At 39.9% G+C, this 24,418-nt stretch overlaps 1 protein-coding gene across 9 annotated transcripts in view; it reads right to left on the bottom strand.

Moving 5' to 3' along the window:
• LOC123635817 (neuron-specific calcium-binding protein hippocalcin-like) overlaps window positions 1-24,418 on the bottom strand; it is a 70,601-nt gene that overhangs the window by 26,462 nt on the left and 19,721 nt on the right. For 6 of the 9 annotated variants that reach the window (XM_045548359.1, XM_045548362.1, XM_045548361.1 and 3 more), the window contains one exon: window positions 10,863-10,947. In XM_045548359.1, the coding sequence (XP_045404315.1) occupies window positions 10,863-10,947 (85 nt within the window). Of the gene's footprint in view, window positions 1-3,057; window positions 3,144-5,649; window positions 8,321-10,862; window positions 11,326-24,418 lie in introns of those variants that run through there. The other 3 variants (XM_045548367.1, XM_045548364.1, XM_045548366.1) reach the window with 3 other exon arrangements.

The following is a 24,418-nucleotide window of genomic DNA, read 5'->3' on the forward strand; positions in this document are numbered from 1 at the left end:
CCGTGCCCAGGTGTCATTGCCCTCTTCTGCCGCCAGTATGACATTATCAAGGACAACGAACCCAATAACAACAAGGAAAAAACCAAGAGTGCATCAGAAACCAGCACACCAGAGCACCAGGGTGGGGGTCTTCTCCGCAGCAAGGTGAGGGCAAGAACTGGGCCTGGGTAGACAGCCCCGTGTGCGCTGGTAGTCCCTGGATTGCAGAAGGGGTCAGCTCAGGGCCTGGCATGGCTGCAACTGGGCAGAGCCAGACTTGGCTGCTGCCTGCGTGACACAGGGAACGCTGCAAATTGATTTTGGATCCTCTCCTTTTGGAGGGTGCCAGGGGCCCACACTGGGGAAAAAAATAAAAAGCTGGCCAGTGGGGAGGGCAGAATTCTTGGTTAGTATGGGACTGCAAGAGAGGGGCGGGTTCTGGGCTCATTCCTGCTCCTGCTGTGCCGTGTGACCTTGGGCAGGTGCTTCACCTCTGTACCTTCATTTCCTCTTCTGTAAAACAGATATGAAAACCTTTTCAGTGCTTGCCCTGAGCAGCTCAGAAGACAGTAGAGAATGTGAGAGGATCCCATGGTTCTGACGATGGTTCTCCAACAAACATCTGGCCCTCTCTACATCCCCTCCTCCCTCCATTTCCTTGTATCCTCTGGCTTACTGTCCTCTCTCTTGGCTTCTCTCTTTCTGGCGCATTTTCCTGAAGCCTCTTATTAACCCCCATCTCCAGAAGCACCTCAACAATGTCAGTGGCTGAGGCTGCGCTCAGAGGGGTGACTGCTGGGGGAAGACTGGGTACCAGGGGCCATGGGCCCAAGGCCCAGGACCCAGTCTTGGCCATTCAGCTGAATGAGGCCAAAGGCTGGGTTTGAAAAGGCAGAGACAAGACATCCAGGCAGGGCTGTTTTCTTTCCACAAGGGACAAGAGCCTGGCTTTTAGGCTGTAGCCGTGCTGCTCCCTTCCTTCTATCCTCTCTCTGTTTCCAGCCTTGCAAAAAGTCTATTCAATTAGCCCTGGCCGCTTCTCTCATTTTTCTCCTCCCAGTTTCCAAACAAGCCCTCAGTGAACATCATTGAAGCGTGACTGCCTGTCTGCAGAGAAGAGGATTCCATTTTTCTTCTCTGCTGATTCCCAGGTCCATGGGCACAGGGAGAGGGATGACTGCGGCAGTGGGGAAGAGGCACAGCTAGCTGCACAGTTCTCCCTCTTCCCCCTGCCCTAGTCTGATGAAGGAGGCTGAACTACAAACCCAAATTCTGCAAAAAAAAAAAAAAAGCCACAAAACTAAAAGGCCTGGCTCCATTCTGGAAAGGCAAAGCTGCATGAGACACAGCCTTCTGCCTCCTCGCCTCTTCTGGACCGGCTTCCTCTTTGAGAAAGTGCACAAAGCTCTGGGAGATGACAAGCACTAAGACTGACTCAAGCTGTGTCTTTCAGACCAAGGAACATCAGGGAAGCCGTGGAGCTGCCTGCCATGCAGGGTCATTCATGGCTGTCATCAAGCCTTTTCTGGATCTAGCCATCAAGGACTTGTTTGTGGTGTGATGCACACCTTTGCAAGTGTATGAGATGTTATCTGTTTTGTTTCTTTTGGAAAACAAAATTGGAGGGCTCCACTCCTGAGGGCAAAGGGATTCTCTCAAGGACTGAGCTGGTTGCCTGTACCCTCTATCTTCAGTCTGGGGTCTTAAGAAGACCTGGAAGGCATTGGTCCCATTTCTTTAGGAAGTATCTTTTGGAGTTTCAGCAACGTGGGTTTGGACAACTGAAAAGGCACACTCAGCATTCTGGGGGCTGATAAACCACCCACTCGGGTGTGGAAGCTGTTGGAAGGCAGGCATGAGCCATTCTCCATGGACAGGCAGAGCAGCCCTGGCTATCACCACTGGCCTCTGGGGTCTTCATATCTTGCCATCTCATCCAGGGTTCTGTGAAAGGTACCCAGGGTCCTCATGTCCTTCCCTAGAGCCTGAGTGGTATATGACAGGTCTCTCTCCACTGCCCCTTCTGGTTTAAAAAAAAAATGGTGCTTGAAGAGGGAAAGTAGACTCTTCCCTAGGACTGACGAGTTATGGCTGCCAAATGCCTGCATGGGAAGCGGTGGACCTCTGAGACTTCTATTGGTGGCCAAGGATGGGAATGTGGGAGTACCACACCTAGCACAAGCCTGGCACACAGTAGGCACTTGGTACATATCTGTTGAACTGAATGATAAGAGCATTGGCCCCCAAGCCAGAGAGCCAAAAGCCATCACCCAATGACCGCTCTTTCCTTCCGGTCTACAAGAGCTCTCAAGGCTGGGCTCACCACCACTCTGCTTTGCCCAAGTGTGGCAGCACAGGGGAGAAGAGACAGGATAAAGGGCAGATGTCAGCAATACTAAGGGCTTCCTCATGGGAGGGCATGAGGCTCCACTCATTGTCTTGTGACTTCCATCCCTGCTGAATGGGGCTGCAAGGCCAAGGCTCCTTAGGGGAGAGGTCCTTACCTCTGATCCAGTTAGAGCAATAACCACTTTTTAAATGTAAAATAAAAAGACAAATGAAAAGGCACATCCTTGTCTTCTGGTAAATGCCCAAATGTTGCCCTCTTTTTCTGGCAATTGGCAGCAAGTCAGGATGTGTGGAGGAGGGAGTGAGTTCTCCCTCTCCATTTTGGCCTGCAGCTTCTTAGGGACATGCCTGCCAGCCAAGCTGGAGTTGGAAGGGAAATCTCGAACAGATGGGGGTGCACGTGTAGGAGAAGAAAATAGCTGCTCCATCATCCTATTACTGAGGCTCCCCGAACCAAGCTTGGGCTGCCTCACTGGATAGGTATGCAGGCTGGTGCTCAGTTTTTAAAACAAAGGGTTTCCCCCTCAGGACGGGACTGGGTGCTTTCCTGGCCAAAGGAAGACACTCTTGCCTCTCCTCGGGACAAGGAAGGACATAAAGAGGAACTGCAAAAGCTGCTCTCTGCAGCTCAGTATGCACAGTGTGCTGTTCTGGGCTGTTAAAGGAACACCATTATGATCCCAACAGTAGGCTGAAAGGTAGAGTTGAGCAAACCAGTAAATGGGGTACCTCAAACATTCCTGTCCAGAGCTAGGAAGAGCTTGGAGAGAAAATGTCAGGTGAGCAGGGCTTTGAGTTGGCTGTTCTAGAAGATTCTGAAAGCAGAGGGAAAACAGGGCTTAGACGCTGGTTGGGAAAATGGGAAACCAATTAGCACACAGAACTCTAAGCCAAACCTCAGAGAGATATTTCCTAGGGCCTCTGTGTCCACCTAGTGCTAAATGATGAAGCTCCAAAGTCAGCATTAGCTGTCATTGGGGCTTGGGGAACTCTGCTAATGGGGGTTTCCTGTCTTCAAATTAATCTGTGCCTGTAGTACATCATAAAGAGTATGAGGGAAGACAAGGAAATAATGCTCCTGGCTTAGATAAAACTCCATTCCCTTTAGTTGCCTCCCTAAACCTCCAAGTTCTACAATGATCGAGCTTTTCCTGAATCAACTGCAGTTGCAAAGTTGAACCCTACAGCTAGATGTGTGGTCCTTTCATCACCACTCATGTGGATCCACAGAAATTCTTCATAATGGTGGAAGGGCACAGTCAGGTCTCTGAGACTGAGAACTTACTTGCAGACCACAGCAGGCCTGTGGCAGGAATGTTGGACTCAGAGGCAGGAGACCTTGCCTTGGAATCACCTAACAGGCAAGTTACTTCTGAGAGTAGGCCTTGGTTTCCTGAGCTGCCAAATACAGAGGGGTTAGAAGAGAAGATTCCTAGAGCTCTTGGGAATAAGAGGGAAACCCCAGGGTCTGAGAGAAGGAAGATAGACTGGTATCTCTGTGAGAGGAGTCCTTTTCTCTTCCTACTCCTGTCCCTTCAACCCCTAGCTTTTCAGGATAGACCTCCTCTAGAATCCATTTTTAAGATCTCTAACTCAGCCCTTTATAGAAATAAGTAAAATCTCCCCAATCCATTCACATGTTTTAGATGTCTACTTTATTTCTTACCCTCGCTAAACCTATTTGACATTTCTTGGATTTTGCTTTTAAGAAGTAGCTTCCAAGAACAAACAGCTTCTATAATTGGGACACCCTGCCCACCCCACTCCCCCACCAGCTACAGCCCCACCAAGCTCCATCAGTACAAAATAGTCCCAAACCCTCAAATGCAGCTTGAAGCTCAGTTGAGGGAGATCTTTGTGTACAAATAGTTCTTTAGTGATACATTTCAGGGCTATCACTTAGACTGCTTTAAAGATTACCTAAAAGATTACATTCCACCCCCTTCTCCATGGGTGCTGGGGAGGGCCAGATTTTCTGTCTATGGCATGTTCCATTTGTCCTAGGGGAAGGACAGGTGGGAAGGAATGACAAGGCAGGAGCTTGTTCACTAAGTTATTCCATCACTGACCAGCTGACACTTCCTGTGACAAGTCGAAATTTTTTTCCTGACAGGTGCTCTGGCTTACAAAGCAAGCACACCCTAGAATCAGCTTAGGAATAATGCTGTTTTCCCTTAGAAAAGCAGGACAACACTAAGAGAGGCAGAGAACTCTGCTTTCTAGTTTTAGGTAATTGGGTTTTTTTCTTCCTATAAAAGTTCAAAATGGGCTGGTTAGAGAATGAGCCCATTCATCTTAAAGAAGGACCATTTCTCCTTTTCCTGCTCACTTTTCCCTAACATAAACAAAGGATCAGATATCTATACCTGACAGGAACAAAATGATCTGTATAGGTCAGGAAGGGTACCTCAGATTGGGACAAGAATATAAAATTGCTTCATGATCTGAAGGCTTTCTAAAATAAAAAGAAAAAAAACTTAAAAATAAAAAGATAGAATATTGCTGAGTACTTAGCAAACTTATATTGAGCCTTTTGCCTGTACATAGAATATGTATTTCATCTAGAATATATATATTAGACAAAACTAAAGGAGAGAGCCTATCCAAACATGTTGCTACTTATTTTCTCAGCATGAGTTGAGATTTTAAAAGCATTGGCTAGTATAGGTGATAAGCTATTATTGCCTTCCCTTTTATCCTTGCTCCTGGGGGTAAGTCTAAGAAGCTTAGGTTCACAAAAGGGATCTAAGGAACGCTGTGTCTCCCACATCTACCCACACTTATCCAACCTTTACCCAGTTTTTAGGAGCAGCAGTTTCTGGAGAAGTTGGGTTAAGAACAACTATCAATTTTGTACCATTGATTCTAGTTTCTCACATCCCCTTCAAAGGGAGAAGCCCTGGGATAGCATGGCTTCCTCCTTAATTGGTGCCAGCTCTGGAGAAGGAGAGACACAGAAGCTAACGACATAGCCACAGGGAGGAATGCAAGGGAATGCCTGCCTGACAATGCAGAGACATCTTTCCCCTCTGCAAAAACAGTGGCACAATGATATTTCAGGCTCTCCCTGTGTCAGGCTCCTGACATGCACCATATGTAGCTGCAAATCCCAATCAATTTCAACATTTCTTAACTGCTGGAACGCCTTTCTCAACACTGTAATTTACCCTCACAAGAACAGGGAGCAAGCACCCTCGTCTTCCCAGTACCACATTCTACTAACTGCCGCCCCCTCCCATACCCCACTAAGGTTTGCCTACCCACGCAAGGAAGAAGGCAAATAACCTTCCTTCAAAGCCCACAACAGACAGCCACAGTATATATGCCACTGACAGAACTTTTATTTCTTTTTAATGACATTGAACACAACTGCTACAAGGGAAAAAACATGATAAAGAGGAGGCACCAAACTTCAGTTTCATAATTGATCCTGACAACACCACAAGTAAATCAGGGCCTGTATTAGATGCAAAACTACAGGTTATTTCAGGCTCCTTACTTACAAGTAAACTATGTAAACAGCACATTTTGCTTTGTCAAGACCCCTGTGGTGAAGGAATGTAGTCATGAAGAAAGCTAGGTAGGCAGTTAAATAAATGCACATAACCCTTACTCAAATAAAAAATACAGCAAGAATTCTACCTGAAATAATAGACTTAGAGGCCACATCAAATACAAGAGATACGCAGCGTTGAAAAGTTGTTAAAACTCCAGATTCTACCCACTACCATCTTTAAGGCGAACATGCCAGATAATGAGTTTTCTTTGGCTTTGTGTTTTCTTCTTAAAGAATACCATGTTAACCACTACAGAACAGCTCTCTCCTCCCCCAGTCCAACAGATTTAATTAAGCTGTTAAAGCTTTGGAAAAACAATTATTTGAGCTAAGAGGAAATGTGATTGTCACATTTTCTAGTTAACCTGTCACTCATTTGATTTGGCAAAGGCAATGCCCTCCTTACACATTCAGTCTTAAACCCCTCTGTACCAGGAGGGCAGGAACGTGAGTCTTAGAATTTGGCCTAAGCAAAATGCTATCCCTTTACTCCTTGAGTTATCTGTGGGAACTTGACAGCTGCAATGCTAGCTATTCCAGCTGCATTTAATTTTAACTATGCTATGGTCCCAAAGGTAGATGTTTGGCATGTCTCACTCCAAGCTAATTTAGGGTAGCCTGGAGAATTGACCAACATAGTAAATGCCAATTGTGTCAACTGAAATAATAGACTTTCGAATACTACCTTTGAACAGAACCTCTCCTTTGCATTTTGGTCCTAGAAGCTAAACCAAATGTCTAAGGAAAAAGAGAATCCTTAACTGGATAAACAGTAAATACTTAGGGACATCCATCTGAATTTACTGGTGATCTGAATGACCAAGGTATTCCCAAGTCAGTTTCTAAAGTGGGATTGGATGTTTAAGATGCGTTACTCACATACAAAGATGGGGTCGATGAAACTATAAAACAAGATAGGGGCTACAGCAATTATGAGCAACTTCAGAGAATGAACAATAGCAAAAATACCAGACTGTAAAACTTCCTAAAATGATGTCTAGAGCTATCTGCAAAGAGAGAATAACAAACTCCTAAGATATCCATTAAGACAGATGCACAAAGTCTGTCAACTTTGGTTAGAATACCAAACTGTAAGATTAGGTAATGCTTTTGTGCATAGGCTTTGTCACAATTGTATTAGACCCACTTCAGCAGTTATGTGAAATTATGCATCAGGGACTTGACCAAATGAGATGGTAACAGCCAGGGTCTAAAGGCACCTCTTGTTAACTAATAATGGAGACAAGAGTGCCTCTCCAAAGTTTTTCTCACAGGCTGGAGGCTCCCTAACTAACACCCATATTTGACACATCAACCCATGCTTAAAGTTGGGATTCAGCAGATGAAACTGAAGACCAACTGACCACATAATGGTACTGGCCTGTCCTAGAGTCAAGACTCTGGGCAGCTCTTCAATAGAGACAGCAAGGGGGCCATTCTGAAGAGGCATATCGATGTCTGACAGGATACAGGAAAGGAATACTGCCAGTAGAACTCTAAGGAGCAGAGTGATCACTAGGTGGGGGGGAGAAAATCCTTGAAGAAGGGCAGAGGAGACAACCAGTCACAGAACCACAAGGTATTAAACAGGGGTCAGGGGTTAGTCATAAGTATTCTGTCAGAGTTAAAATGTATAAGATTTGTAAACACTACTGTGCAAAATAAGTTTAATGAGGAATGAAAAAAAGCCAAAAATAAAAAATAAATAACGGCAGCTAGTAGATACAGAAAGGAGAGGAGAGGACTTACATTTTTAATTTGTCCTTTCAACAGGATTTTTCTCCTACTCCAAATTTCCTGGATTGCCAGCTTTAAAATACTGAAGGATATTCAGAGATTCAAATAAAAGAGGGGTTGTTAAAAGTGACTTATATCCATTCACAAGTCATCAGTAATAATTAACACTGGCTTATAGCCTGGTAAAGAATCTCCTCTTTACAGGAGATTAAAAGATGACTTCTTTTGGGCACCACAAGTAGACTTCACCTATGCAGAGGTGGGTGTTATGCTTGAGCCTGGGTGTTTTGGCTTAATGCTGGCTTTCAGGAAGTAGCCACCTTCAATTTAAATAAAAACAAAAAAATTATATCAACTTAAAACTGCTTAAACACAGACAGACACACATAAAATCAGGAGAGAGCTCATACAAAAAAATTCAAGTCAGCAATGGACATTTCTAAAAGGTGACAATTTCTTTAAATAAAAATCTTGTAAAAAATGAAATTCAAACTCTACGAAGCACAAAACAGCAAAGGAAAATGAGATGCTGCTCTGAACAGGACCCTGGATAGGGACCTTCATTGCTGATGGGATGAGACAAATGGATTGTACGATAAATCTGGGAGACGCTGGAATCGATGGTGGCTTCTCATGTTCCTGTCAACCCACTGAGTCAGACTGTATCTTTGCAGAGTTTTCTGTCGGCGGGCGTAGTTTCTATAGAGAGAAAGAGAGAGAGAGAGAGAGAGAGAGAGAGTAAAAACAGGACAGATGTTTCAGCCGGAATGGCTATTTGTACACAAAAAGAGGCCAGCACAAATATTTTAAGCATCTCTTTACTTTTGGAAATCAGATATTTATTTATATTTTGATTCTCAAAATTTTAGACATTTTATACCATTTATATGAAAGCCACATCATAGGTGCTATTTCCTTCCAATTCCCAAAGCTACCTAATTCCCATATAGTTAGTATTAAGGTGGTATGTGCCACATACTCAATGTTCTACGGAAAACTAATGTAGAATAATGTTTAGGTAAGAAAAAATTTTATCCCTCCAGAAGAATTTAGAGCAGGATCTATATTTCATTATTTGCATCAGACCTGTACCTGTCTGACACAGCTCAAGGTTGCTTGGGACACAGCAGTTAAAATTAGAATAAAATTCCCAGAGAAGGTAAGTCATCATATGAGTATCACATTTCAGGTTTAGAGACTGAAAAATTAATAGCACAGACTCAAAGTAAATTTTTTTTTTTTTTTTTTTTTTTTTGAGACAGTCTCACTTTGTTGCCCAGGGTAGAGTGAGTGCCGTGGCGTCAGCCTAGCTCATAGCAACCTCAAACTCTTGGGCTTAAGCGATCCTACTGCCTCAGCCTCCCGAGTAGCTGGGATTACAGGCATGCGCCACCATGCCCGGCTAATTTTTTCTATATATATTTTTAGTTGTCCAGATAATTTTTATTTCTATTTTTAGTAGAGACGGGGTCTCGCTCAGGCTGGTCTCGAACTCCTGACCTCGAGCGATCCACCCCCCTCGGCCTCCCGGAGTGCTAGGATTACAGGCGTGAGCCACCACGCCCAGCCAAAGTAAATTTTCTTAAGTATCCTTTAGTCATGTGCTGGGTTGGAGTTCTGAGCAAGACCCTCTGAGATAATTTGATCCTATTCTCAGCTCCAGAACTGCTCCTGATATCAACCTGGGAAGCCTTTTAAAGATATGGATTCTTGCCCCTTCCCTCCTCCCAGACTTAATGACTTAGAATCCCTGGAATCAGGGCCTGGACATCTGTATTTTTGGGTTATCTGCACAGGTAGTTATGAGGAATAGCCAGGGTTGAGAATAATTATAACAGTATCTGACATTTATCTATCCCTATATACTTGCTGAATTCTTTAAATACCTTGTCTTTCTTAATGAAAATGACAATCCTACTAGAAAAGTAGTATCACTAACTCCTTGTACAGGTATAAGGAAACTGAGCCTCAGGTTAAATAACCTGCCCAAGGTCATATAGTAGAGTAAGTAGAAGAGTCTGGATTTGAATTCACATCTGACTCCAGAATTTATCTAGTAAAAATTACAATACATTGCCTTTCCTTCTGAGAACTGCTATGACTTGGCAACTATAGAGGAAGTGTGAGTGTAAAGGCCCTGAAGAGGGGAACATGTCTCACATGTTTAAAAAACAGCAAGGAAGCCAGTATGACTAGAGTAGAGCGAACAAGAGGAAGACTAGTAGGAGATGAAGTTGGTGAGCCCAGGCCAAAGCATACAGGCTTTTGTAGGAGATTGTGACAATGGAAAGATGTGAGCTGAGAAGCCACTGGAAAATATTGAGCAAATATGACTTATGCTTTACAAGAATCTCTTTGGCTGCTGAGTTGGGAACAGTAGACAGGCCAAGGGCAGAAGCAGGGAGAACATTTAGAAGACCTGCAATAATCTAGGTGAAATATGAGAAATGGTCAGGCTTTGGATATATGGTTGGCCCTCCATATCCATGGGTTCCACATCCAGAGATTCAACCAACTGTGGATTGAAAATATTCAGGAAAAAAAAATAGATGGTTACATCTGTACTGAACAGGTACAAACTTTTTTCCTTGTCATTATTCTCTAAATACAGTATAATAACTATTTATACAGCATTTATATTATATTGGGTATTATAAGTAATCTAGAGATGACTTAAGGCATACAGGAGGATGTGTGTAGGTTATATGCAAATACTGTATCATTTTATATAAGGGACTTGAGCATCCGAGGATTTTGGTATCCTAAGTGGTGCTGGACCCAATCATCCAGGGATACCAGGGGCAACTGTATATGAACAGCCTATAGGATTTGCTGAGGGACTGAATATGGGGTGAGAGAGAAAGGAATCAAAGATGATTCCAAGGTTTCTGAGTAACTAAATCAAAGTAACTGAATAAATCTGTAAAGCCACACTGCATCAAAAAATCCATGTTTCAGAACTAGAAAGGTTCTTTGACACCCAGTAGTCCAACATCTTCATTGTACTGATGTGAGGACCACAGAAAAGTGAAGCGACTTGATCAAAATTGTAGCTGGTTAAAAATTGCAAAGCTAGTATTAGAACCCAGGTTTCCTGAATTTCAGTCCAGTTCTTATTCCATTATAATGCATTGCTTTTTTTCCACCTCTCAAATTAACAATTCCAACCCCACCTCCCCACTACATTGCTCCTGCAGCCAAATTCTACCCTTTTTTCTCCTCCTTTTAATCATCCACTCACCTCATGGTGAGGTCCGAAGGATGCTGCCATTTTGAGTTCTGCATATGATGAACTTCCATCAGGGCATACAGCTCCTTCCAGGGACCTGTTATACAGAGGGATTAGTGGTTAGGAAGCAGCTAAGTGAACTACTATGTCAGCCAAGGTCAAAGTGTATGCTTTCAGGGAAAGAGAAAACAGGCACTGGTCTCAATAATATCTACTTAGGATTTGCACACAAGCAGTCAGCATAAAAACTACAAAACAGAGTGGGGAGCTTGCCCTTCAGTGATGATGGTGAGCAATAACGGCAGCCACCATTCATTCATTCAACATTTACTAGCTTTTACAAAATGTGAGGAACTTTACTGGTCCCTAGGAATATGGCAGTGAACAAGACGTTGTATCTCAATGAAGTTTATAAAGGCGACAGATATTTCCAAAACAGTGTGATGAACTCAGTGATAGAGAAATACAGGCTGTTAGGAAAAGCACCCTCCAGGAGGAGTAAAGAGATCTAAAGGGTGTATAAAAGTTAGTGAGGTAAAGTGGGGCAGGAGGTTGGATGTCCAAGAAAAATAATTAATACAAAGGAAGACAGCAAATACATTCAAGAAACAAAAGGAGTTTAGAACAGTAGAGATGGATGCTCTTTGCTAACAAGAAAAATTGCTATAGGCAATTTCTCAAACACCTGGGAGCCTGGCAATGTACTAGGTACTTTACATGTTATCTTACTTAATTCTAAAAAACATCTTATATGGAGATAGATGTTATTAATATCATTTCAGAGATGGGAAACTGTGGCTCAGGGAGATGAACTTGCCTTAAATGCTTAGTAACCCAGGTTTCAACTAGCTCTTGTGTGATGCCATGCTCTTGCTGCTATGCAATAATGCTAACTTTGCACTTAAGGGCTGAGACTTAGGCTGAAACCCAGTAGAAACAGAAATAAAACACTAGTTAGGAAATAATTTCCCTAGACTAGTGGTTCTCAAATTTTAATAGGTATCGTAATCAGCTGGAAGTATTATAAAACAGATTGCTGGACCCAGATCCCAGTGTTTCTGATTACGTCAGTCTGGGTGAAGCCTGAGAATGTGCATTTCTAACAAATTCCCAAGTGATGCTGATGCCGTTGGTCTGAAAATCTCACTTCTGAAAACCTCCCTTCAACAACCACTGCCCTGGACAGTGGAGACCTTTTGTTATGCTAATTTACAAGTTTCTCCTTACCTTATCTACTATGCTTTCAGGAACCAAGAGCAGTCTAACAAGGCTATAGACCATCTTTTCAAGTTCTAGTAAATGTAACATAACTTTTAGGACCAATTTATTTTATCTGAAGCCTCAAGAAGCAGAGCTTTGTAGAAAAAATATACCATATACTTTGGAGTTAGGCAGACTTGAATTAAAATTCCAGTCTAGCTCTGTGACCTTGAGCAAATTATTACACTTCAAGCCTCACTACTCATCTATGAAAATTGGACAATAATACTATTTAGCTTGAAGTTGAGTATTAGGAATATTGTATATAAAAGACCTAGCATATTGCTTGGCACACAGCATGTGTGCAATGAATGGTAGCTATCATTATGGTGTTATAGCCTCAGGCCTATGTTAGCTCACAAAGACTGCAAATCCTGTGACAATCACCTTCTATTTTTAAGGAAAAATGTTTATTAAATGGATTCATCTATACATAAACCATGACATGTTTTATGGCACTCAGAAATTTTTTTCTAACCACGATAATACTTTTCAGGAAAAATTTATAGATTCGTTACATTAAAAGTTTATATGTGCTTAAAATAAAAAAGCACAACCAAGGGTAAAAGACAATTGACACAATGAAAAGTATATTTGAAACACATTTGGCAAAAGTTTAATGTCCTCTTAAAGTCTCTTCATTAAAAAAAGGGGGGGAGGCCGGGCACGGTGGCTCATGCCTGTAATCCTAGCCCTCTGGGAGGCCGAGGCGGGTGGATCGCTCAAGGTCAGGAGTTCGAGACCAGCCTGAGCGAGACCCCGTCTCTGCTAAAAATAGAAAGAAATTATATGGACAACTAAAAAAATATATATAGAAAAAATTAGCCGGGCATGGTAGCGCATGCCTGTAGTCCCAGCTACTCGGGAGGCTGAGGCAGTAGGATCGCTTAAGCCCAGGAGTTTGAGGTTGCTGTGAGCTAGGCTGACGCCACTGCACTCACTCTAGCCTGGGCAACAAAGTGGGACTCTGTCTCAAAAAAAAAAAAAGGGGGGGGGGGGGTGTCAAGGACATGAATGGGCAATTCACAAAAGTAATACAAATGATCAATAAACATGTGAAAAGAATGCTTAGTCTCACTCATGTGGAAAAAAAATATTACTTTTACTACTTGAGAATGAAATATAAATCAGAAATGAATTTCCCCTTTAAGGGAACTAACTGTTGATTAGAAAGTTCCTTGTCTGCTGAATTTGTTAAGCTAAAATCAAAGGTCTCAATTAAATTGCTTTTCTATTTTTTTTTTCCTTCTCTAAATGTCAGAGTCCTCAATTGGACTTGAAAACACTTTTATATAAGTCCTTGGCAACCTCCAAATTATTCTTGGTGATCTTGATATCCTTCTAGCCATTCTTGGGACCGGAGGAACATATTAAAAAAAAAAAAAACCACCTTTAAAATTGCTTTCCTTTCCTTTTCTTTCTTTTTTTTTTTTTTTGAGACAGAGTCTTACTCTGTTGCCCAGGCTAGAGTGCCATGGCATCAGCCTAGCTCACAGGAACCTCAAACTCCTGGACTGAAGCAATCCTCCCACCCCAGCCTCCCAAGTAGCTGGTAGCTGGGACTACAGACGTGCGCCACCATGCCAGGCTAATTTTTTCTATTTTTAGTTGTCTGGCTAATTTCTTTCTATTTTTAGTAGAGACAGGGTCTCACTCTTGCTCAGGCTGGTCTCAAACTCCTGACCTCAAGTGATCCTCCTGCCTTGGCCTTCCTGAGTGCTAGGATTATAAGGTGTGAGCCACCACACCCAGCCATAGAATTACTTTTCTAATACCCTACTTTCATATCGCTAGCATTCCACTCCCTTTAGCCCCCCAAAAAAGGACATCTCAGTAGGGGTGGAGTGAGGAGAATCAGCTTTGTAAAAATTTCAAGATACACTTTTCCTGCCAAAGCATCACCAAAGGAGAGCTGGCAACATATGGAAATCTTGTGTCCATCAAAATAGAACTACGAGATTATCTGTTCTTCAGCTCACTCATCTCATCACCTGGATTCTATAAAATTGCCCTGGCAATGGAGACTAAAGATATACTATAAACCTCCCACAAAGTTTTCTATTCATTTTAAAAGAAGAGAAGAAAGAGTAGACAATTAGGCCCAACGAGCCTAATATTCAAATACTCAACTGCTAGGAGTCAATCAAAATCCAGCAGCAGCAATTTACGTAGCACTTAACCACGTATCAGGCACTATCTTATGTGCTTTACATATAACAACACATTTATTCTTTATGACAATCCTATAAGGTATTTCCTATAAGTTTACAGACAAAACTATAAAAAACAGTAAAGAAACTGAGGCACAGAAAAGTTATATTTGCCCAAGGTCACAAAGCTAGTGACAGAGTCAGAATTCCAAAAATATAAAACTATTATAGGGCTGAGTTTACTTAAAAATTTTTCTGAGACTGACATTTTATAGTTGAGATTAGAAAGTAAGAATCATGTAGCACTACTGTCTCTTGTATACCCAGTTAGTACTAGCATGAGTAAACAAGGGCTCAATAATTAGGTCTCAGCTCATGTACCAAAAAATGTTAGTTTTCATTAGCACTAAGAGCTTACTGTTGGACTAGGGTAACCCTTATTATTAATAAGATTTAATGATCTAAAGATAATGGAAGTTAACATTTATCAAGCATTTCTTATGTGCCACTTTGCTAACTGCTTTACATGTATGCTATCATTTAATTCTAAGAATCACAGGTGGCAAATACCACAATCTCAATTTTATTCATAAGTAAACTGATGCTTAGAAAAAGTACTCATCTTCATCTAGTAAATGGGAAAGCGAGGATTCAAACCCAGGTGAGGCTAATAATCCAAAAATTTCATTTTAGCTCATAGCTTCAACCTCTTCTTCCTCCAAATTTAGAGATGCTAACAAGAATGGAAACATTTGAATTTTTTCCTCTCTTCATAGTCTCTAACAGATGGGCTCTCTTGGACTAACAATCAGTACCATGGGTTTATTTTAAATTGTGGCTAAAAGGTGGTGAAGACTGTCCTTTGGTTTGTGACTAAGATGAAATTCATCTAAGAATGAAGTTAGGGCTGGGTGTGGTGGTTCACGCCTGTAATCCTAGCACTCTGGGAGGCCGAGGCAGGTGGATCGCTCAAGATCAGGAGTTCGAGACCAGCCTGAGCAAGAGCGAGACCTCGTCTCTACTAAAAAAATAGAAAGAAATTATCTGGCTAACTAAAATATATATATAGCAAAAATTAGTCGGGCATGGTGGCGCATGCCTGTAGTCCCAGCTACCCGGGAGGCTGAGGCAGTAGGATCGCTGAAGCCTAGGAGTTTGAGGTTGCTGTGAGCTAGGCTGACGCCACGGCACTCACTCTAGCCCGGGCAACAAAGCGAGACTCTGTTTCAAAAAAAAAAAAAAAAAGAATGAAATTAGGAGGGAAAAAAATCCCAATATTTCAGGAATGAGATAAATAATTCCTCTAAATCTTAACCTATAAGTATTAAGCTGACTGGTTTTGGGAACATCCAGTTTAATAACTGTCATTAATAAATTTAAAGTAAATCAATTGTGATATCCTAATGGAGGAGAATGGATAATGTTGAGTGCCTGCTATGCCAATTTTCACAGGTTTTATTGGTCACCACATGACCCCACTCAATCAAGTGGGGCACATGACCAAAGAACAGAGAATCTTGCAGCTGGCTAACTACCTAATGACCTAGATGGTGGCCAGGCACCAAGAGGTCATTAAGTAAATCAATCAGATACTCTCCTTTGGAATGTGAATATGAGCTTCAATAATGAGAATGAGAAAGAACAGCACACAGGCAGGGCTCTAGGAGAGAATAGTTACTTTAGATAGCTAATAGAGAGCAGCAAAAGCACTGGTCACAGAGACAGATAAGATTATGAAAAACCTGAATAGGAACAAAAGCACTCATTTATGAGGAGGCATGGAACTTGGCTCTACAGCTGATTCTTTTCACTACGTTGTTGAGAGTCTAGTCTAATCTTCATCTTTTCCTGTAAATCCTTAAACTCAGTTACTTAAACCATAATGTCTCTATTCCATGCAATATAAAATACTTAATACAGGGGAGGGAATGAAGAGGGAAGGAAAGAAAATATGTGTTACACGGGGCATGGCCTTTTATATAGATTAACAAAATAGGAATAAAAAGAAAAAAATAAGTAGAAAGCAAGAATGCAAATGTATCACCTCTAGGTCAACAAAACTGCGATGCTCTAGTAGAAATCTTGACTGATTTTCCTTGCAGGCAAGGCAAAAAGTAAAAGAAACAGGAATTATTATATAACTCATTTCTGAAGTGATAACAGGGATACTAAGTGATACATGAATGTCCTCAACAGTCTCGGCAAATGCAGAATCAGAATTTACATAACCATTGCTGTTTATGATCATCAATAAGAGTCAAAACAGAGACTTCCACTTCTAGCCAAGATGAATGGGGGACTTAACCTCCCATTGTAAGCAACTACTAATAGAAACTGGGCAAAATATATAAAACAACTACTTTCAGACTACTCAAAATTGTGATCCCTGAGGGAAGGGAGGAAACAGTTAAGGTGAGCCTTGAAACTTATGAGTCCATAATTTTTCAAAATAAAAAGTTTTTTAAATGAAGGCAAAATAAACAATTTCTAAATAAACCAAAGCAGAGAGACTTTATCACCAGTAGACTTCCACTACAAGAAACATTAAAAGTTCATCAGGAAAAAGGAAAATAATACCAAGATGGAAACTTGGATCTATAGGAAGGAATCAAAAGCAATGGAAATGGTAAATATGTGAGTAAATATAAATATTTTTCTCATTTAAAAAACTTCTTTTAAAGGTAGGTGACAGTTTAAGTTAAAATAATAATGTATTGAAGGGTTTATAATACAGTTGTCCCTCAGTATCTATGGGGAATTGGTTCCAGGACCTCCCACAGATATCAAAATCCATTATGCTCAAGTCCCTTATATAAAACAATATCTGTAATATTTGCATATAACTATGCACATCCTTTCATATACTTTAAATCATCTCTAGATTCCTTAAAATATCTAATACAATGTAAATGTTATATCAATAGTTCTTATATTTTTTAAAATTTGAATTATTTTTTATTGTTGTATTGTTATTTTTTGTTTTTTTCCTATTTTCTATCCATGCTTGATCTGTGGATGCAAAACTCGTGGATATGGAAGGCTAACTGTACATATATAAAATGTATGAAAACAATAGCACAAGACAACAGAAGGGATATTTGGAAGTGTCTTTTAAGGGCCTTATATGTTAAGTGACATATTATTTGAAGGTATACTGTGATAAATTAAAGATGTATACTGTATGCTAATACAGCAACAGTTCTCAAGTGTGTCTATGGATCCCTGAAAGTCCCAAGACTCTGCCAAGGCTTTGCAAGGTCAAGATACTTTTCATAACAACACTCAGATGTTATTTGTTTTTGTCATTTGTATTTTCTCACAAGTGTATGGTGGAATTTTCCAGAGGCTATGTGATATGATATTGATAGGAGAATCCAGCAGTGTCCCATTAAGCTAGACATTAAAGAGATTTATACAAATGTAAAACAGTGATCATTCTTCTCCTTACATTTGTTTGTGTTTTGGAAAATAGTTATTTTTAATAAAAATGTGTTATTTATGTTACATGCAGTGGATTTATTATGATTTAAAAATGTATTAATAAATACTTTAATAATAATTTATCAGTGCTAACTCTCAATATGGTTGAGTATAGATACATCCCACACAAGCCAAAGCACTTTGGGTTCGTCAATAATTTTTAAAAGTATAAATAACTTTTTTTTTTTTTTTGAGACAAAGTCTCAACTCTGTTGCCCAGGTGAGTGCCATGGCGTTAGCCTAGCTCACAGCAACCTCAAACTCCTGGGCTCAAACGATCATCCTGCCTCAGCCTCCTGAGGAGCTGGAACTACAGGCACACACCACCATGCCTGGCTAATTTTTTCTATTTTTAGTAGACTGGGTCTCACTCTTGCTCAGGCTGGTCTAGAACTCCCGAGTTCAAGCTATCTCCCGCCTCAGCCTCCCAGAGAACTAAGATTACAGCTGTAAACCACCGTATCCAGCCATAAATCCATAAATAACTTTTAAAAGTTTAAATGGGTCCTAAGACCAAAAACTTTGAGAACTACTACCCTACAACAACCAGTGAAAATACGATAAAGGGGTATAGGTAATATATTTATTTCAAGCATGGAGATAAAATGGAATACTAAAAAATACTCACAAATAAATACCCAAGAAATGATGGCAGAAGAAACAAAGAACAAATAGAAAACAAGTAACAGGATGGTAGATTTAAATCCAACCATATAGGATGTGCATTAAATATAAATGGATTAACACTTTAATTAAAAGACTGAGATTGTGAGACTGGGAAAAAAAGCAAGACACAACTACCAACTATATGTTGTCTATAAGATATCTACTTTAAACATAAAGACATAAATAGGTTAAAACTAAAAGGAGTCAAAAATATATCATGCAAACACTGGTCAAAAGAAAGCTGGAATGGCTATATTACATCAAAGTAGACTCCAAAACAAGCAATATGACTAAGGGTAAAATGAGACAGTTCATAATGATAAAAGGGGTCCATTTATCAAAAGGATGCAATATTCCTAAATGTGTATGTATCCAGTAGCAGAGTTTAAAAATACAAGAGGCAAAAATTGACAGAACTGAAAGGACAAAGACACAATTAGAACTGGAGATAAGAATACTCTTTTAGTAAGAAAAATCTGTAAGGATTTAGAATTGAACACCATCAACCAACAAAATCTTAATGATATATATATATACACACACACACATATATATATTTTTTTTTTTTTTTTAATTTTTTAAGATTTTAGAGACAGGGTCTCACTCTTACTCAGGCTGGTCTCAAACTCCTGAGCTCAAACGATCCTCCCACCTCAGCCTCCCAGAGTGCTAGGATTACAGGCGTGAGCCACCGTGCCCAGCCAAAACCTTAATGATATTTACAGAACACTCCACTCAACATCAGAATGTACATTCTTTTTTTTTTTTTTGAGACACGGACTGGCTCTATCACCATGGCTAGAGTGCAGTGGCTTCCTCACAGCTCACTGCAACCTCACACTCCTGGGCTCAAGCGATCCTCCTGCCTCAACCTCTCAAGTAGCTGGGACTACATGCACAGGCCACCATACCTGGTTAATTTTTCTATTTTTTTACAGAGAATGGGTCTTGTTCTTGAACTCCTGGACTCAAGCAATCCTCCTGCCTCCACCTCCCAAAGTGCTAGGATTATAGGCGTGAGCTACCACGCCCGGCCCTCTTCTTTTCAAGAGCACATGTAACATTAACTAAGACAGACCATATGCTGGGCTATAAAGTTAAGTCTCAGTCTATTTAAAAGGACTGAAATCATAGAGACAATATGCTCTGACCACAACTGAATGAAACTAGAAATTAGTAACAAGAAATATTCTTTGGGAATCTGAAAATTCCCAAATATTTCAAAATTAAATAACACACTTCTAAATAACTAATAGGCCAAAGAAGAAATCACAAGGTAAATTAGAAATTGCTTTTAACTAAATGAAAATGAAAACATATCAAAATTTGTGAGATGCAGCTAAGCAGTGCTTGAAAGGGAAACCTGTGGCTTTAAATGCTTATAGAAAATAGGAAATTCTCAAATCAGTGATCTAAGCTCTAACATTAAAAAGCTAGAAAACAAGAGGAAATCAAACCCAAAGGAAATAATAAGTGAAAAAAAAAAAACCTCAATGAAACAGTAAACATAATGTGAAACTAAAAACTTACAGGTGGGGGGGTTTAGGAATCAATAAAATTGATAACTCCTAGCTATACTATTCAAGGGGAAAAAAAAGAGACACAAATTATGAATACTAGGAATGAAACAGTGAATATCACTACATATCCTACAGTAATTAAAAGATAATAAGGGAATGTATGAACAATTTTATGCTAATAAATTCATCAACTTAGATAAAACGGACAAATTCCCTAAAAGACACAAATTATCAAAATGGACCCAAAATGATAAAGAAATTCTGAAAAGCCCTACATCTATTACATCTGTAATTTTAAAACTTGCCAAAAAGAAAACTGGCCGAGATGGCTTCATTGGTAAATTCTATCAAACATTTAAGAAAGAAATAATACCAATCTTATGTAAACTGTGAAAACAGAAAAGAAAACACTTTTCCAACTCTTTTTATAAAGCCAGCACTACCATGACACTTAAACAAGAAGAAAACATTACAAGAAAACTGGCTGGGTGCGGTGGCTCATACCTGTAATCCTAGCACTTTGGGAGGTGGGAGGATTGCTTGAGGCCAGGAATTTGAGACCAGCCTGAGCCAGAGCTACTCCTAATTATTTACTCTAGATAAATAAAAATACACATATGCACAAAAAACTGTATATGAATGTTCATAGATGTTTTATTAATAATAGCAAAAAACTAGAAACACAAATGTCCATCAAGTGACTAAACTTTAGCATATCAATAAGGAAAATTAAATTAAAATGAGTGCATTTTATTTCATGTAAAGTATACCTCAGTAAAGTTGATTAAAAAAAAAGTCAAGGCCGGTACGGTGGCTCACGCCTGTAATCCTAGCACTCTGGGAGGCCGAGGCAGGAGGATTGTTTGAGCTCAGGAGTTTGAGACCAGCCTAAGCAAGAGCGAGACCCTGTCTCTACTAAAAAAGTAGAAATTAGCTAGACAACTAAAAATATGTAGAAAAAAATTAACGAGGCACGGTGGCTCATTCCCAGCTACTCAGGAGGCTGAGGCAGAAGGATTGCTTAAGCTCCAAGAGTTTGAGGTTGCTGTGAGCTAGGCTGATGCCACAGCACTATAGCCTGGGCAACAGAGTGAGACTCTGTCTCAAAAAAAAAAAAAAAAGTCAAGGCATACTTCCAGATAAACATAGCAGTTTGACTTCATGAGTTTATCTCTTCTTGCTCCTAATAGCCCTCAATAAATTAGAAAAGTTTCAAATCAATGACTGTAGCAACCATCTAAAGAAGCTAGAAAAAGAGCAAATGAAACCCAAAGTAAACAGAAGAAATTAATAAATATCAGAATAGCAATCAATGAAATAGAAAACAAAAAATTAGAGAAAAATCAATGAAACAAAAGCTGAGTTTTTTTTAAAGAAAATTAATAATGCTGATAAATTTTAGCCAGACTGATTAGATGAGTAAAGTACAAATGACCAATATCAAGAATGGGAAAGATGACATCATTAAGATTATAAAAGGTGTATAAGGGAATACTGTCAACTTTATGCCAATAAATTTGACAATTCAGATCAAATGGACAAATTCCTTGAAAGACACAAACTACCAAAGCTTACCCAAAAAGAGATACCAATTCAGGATCACTCTGATACTAAGACCACACAAAGATTACAAGAGAAGTACAGACCAATATCCTTCATGAACACAGGTGTAAAAATTCTTAGCACAATTTTAGCAAATCAAATTTAACAACATTATAACAAGGATAATACATCAAAGACGAAGTAGGAAATAAATAAGACCAGGAATGCAAGATTGATTTAATATTGGAAAATCAAATAATATAATTCTCTATATTAACAGACTTTCAAAAAAACTATATGATCACCTCAATAGATGCAGAATAAGTATTTGACAAAATACAATATCCATTCCCAATAAAAACCCTCATCAAACTATAGCTAGGCAGGGAGGGAACATTCCCAAGCTGATAAAGGATATCCAAGAGAAACCTACAACTAACATAATAGTTAATGGTGATAGAGGCCAGGTACAGTGGCTCACGCCTATAATTCCAGCACTCTGAGAGGCTGAGGCAGGAGGATTGTTTGAGGCCACAAGATCGTGACCAGCATGGGAAACATATCGAGACCCCTTCTCTACAAAAAATTTAAAAATTAGCTGGCTTCGTGGCATGCCTATAGTTCTAGCTACATGGGAGGCTGACAAAGGAGGATCACTTGAACACACGATCAAGATTGCAGTGAACTATGATTGTTCCACTACACTCTAGCCTGGGTGACAGACACATTGCCTCCATATATATTTTTTAAAAGTTGGTGAAAAACTAAATGTTTTTCTCCTAAGATCAATAGCAAGGTAGAAATCTCATTACTTGTATTTAACATGGTACTGGAGGTTCTAGCCAATGCAATAAGGCAAGAAAAACAAATAAAAGGCATCCAAGTCAGAAAGAACAAGTAAAAATGTCTTTATTTGTTAACAACATGATCATCTATGTAGAAAACTTGATGTAATCTATAAAAAAGTTACCAAAATATACCATAGCAATGCATGCTGAAATAAAAAATCTTTTACAAAAGCATAACAGTATGAAATACTCAGGGATAAATCTGACAAAAGATGTGTTAGACAGTAGGAAACCTACAAAACATTGCTGAAGGAAACTAAAGAAGAACTCAATAAACTGAAATATGTACCAGGTCCATGGATCAAAACACTCAATATTAAGATATTAATTGTCCCTCAACTTTACCTTATTTATCTTGTTTATCTAGATGTAATGCAAATCCTAACAAAATCCCAGCAGACCTTTTTTTTTTTTTTTAAAGAAATTCATAAGCTGGCCGGGTGCGGTGGCTGACACCTATAATCCTAGCACTCTGGGAGGCCAAGGTAGGAGGATTGCTCGAGGTCAGGAGTTCGAGACCAGCCTGAGCAAGAGCAAGACCTCGTCTCTACTAAAAATAGAAAGAAATTATCTGGACAGCTAAAAATATATGTAGAAAAAAATTAGCCGGGCATGGTGGCACATGCTTGTAGTCCCAGCTACTCAGAAGGCTGAGGCAGGATTGCTTGAGCCCAGGAGTTTGAGGTTGCTGTGAGCTAGGCTGATGCCATGGCACTCTAGCCCGGATAACAGAGAGAGACTCTGTCTCAAAAAAAAAAAAAAAAAGAAAAGAAAAGAAATTCATAACCTGATTCTAAAATTCATATGGAAATGCAAAGAATTATAATAGACAAAACATCGGTGGCTCACGCCTGTAATCCTAGCACTCTGGGAGGCCGAGGTGGGTGGATTGCTCGAGGTCTGGAGTTCGAGACCAGCCTCAGCAAGAGCGAGACCCCGTCTCTACTAAAAATAGAAAGAAATTATCTGGCCAACTAAAAAATATATACAGAAAAAATTAGCCAGGCATGGTAGCGCATGCCTGTAGTCCCAGCTACTCGGGAGGCTGAGGCAGTAGGATCACTTAAGCCCAGGAGTTTGAGGTTGCTGTGAGCTAGGCTGATGCCACGGCACTCACTCTAGCCCGGGCAACAAAGTGAGACTCTGTCTCAAAAAAAAAAAAAAGAATTATAATAGACAAAACAAATGAAAAATAATAATCAATGTAACACATTAGTTTTTAGTCTTTTTTTTTTTCTTTTGGAGACCTGATTTTTCTAGAAATAATTGATTTTGACAAAGGTACAAAGGCAATTCAATGTCGAATAGACAGTCTTTCCAACAAACGTTAAAGAAACAATTGAATATCCACATGCAAAAATAAAAAGAACTTAATTCAAAGCTTGTGCCACATACAAAATAAATTCAAAATGGATCATAGATCTAAATGTAACACCTAAAGCTATAAAACTTCTAGAATAAAACACAGAAGAAAATTTTTGTGACTCTGGGTTAGGAAAAGATTTCTTAGATATCACATGAAAGCATAATCCATAAAATTAAAAACTTGATTAAACTTACATCAAAACTAAGAACCTCTCTTGTTTAAAAGACACTGTTGGCTGGGTGCGGTGGCTCAAGCCTGTAATCCTAGCCCTCTGGGAGGCCGAGGCGGGTGGATCGCTCGAGGTCAGGAGTTCGAGACCAGCCTGAGCAAGACCCCGTCTCTACTAAAAATAGAAATAAAAATTATCTGGACAACTAAAAAGTATATACAGAAAAAATTAGCCGGGCAGGGTGGTACATGCCTGTAGTCCCAGCTACTCGGGAGGCTGAGGCAGGAGGATCGCTTAAGCCCAGGAGTTTGAGGTTGCTGTGAGCTAGGCTGACGCCACGGCACTCACTCTAGCCCGGGCAACAAAGTGAGACTCTGTCTCAAAAAAAAAAAAAAAAAAGACACTGTTAAGAGAATAAAAAGATAAAGCCATAGACTGGGAGAAAATATTTGCAAATTACTTATCGGCAAAGGACCTGCATTCACAATATATTTTTAAAAACTCTCAAAACTCAGTAATAACAAAACAAACAACCCAATTTAAAAAATGGGCAAAAATGCTTCACCA

Source organism: Lemur catta, chromosome 3 (assembly GCF_020740605.2).
Source record: "Lemur catta isolate mLemCat1 chromosome 3, mLemCat1.pri, whole genome shotgun sequence".
Taxonomy (NCBI): domain Eukaryota; kingdom Metazoa; phylum Chordata; class Mammalia; order Primates; family Lemuridae; genus Lemur; species Lemur catta.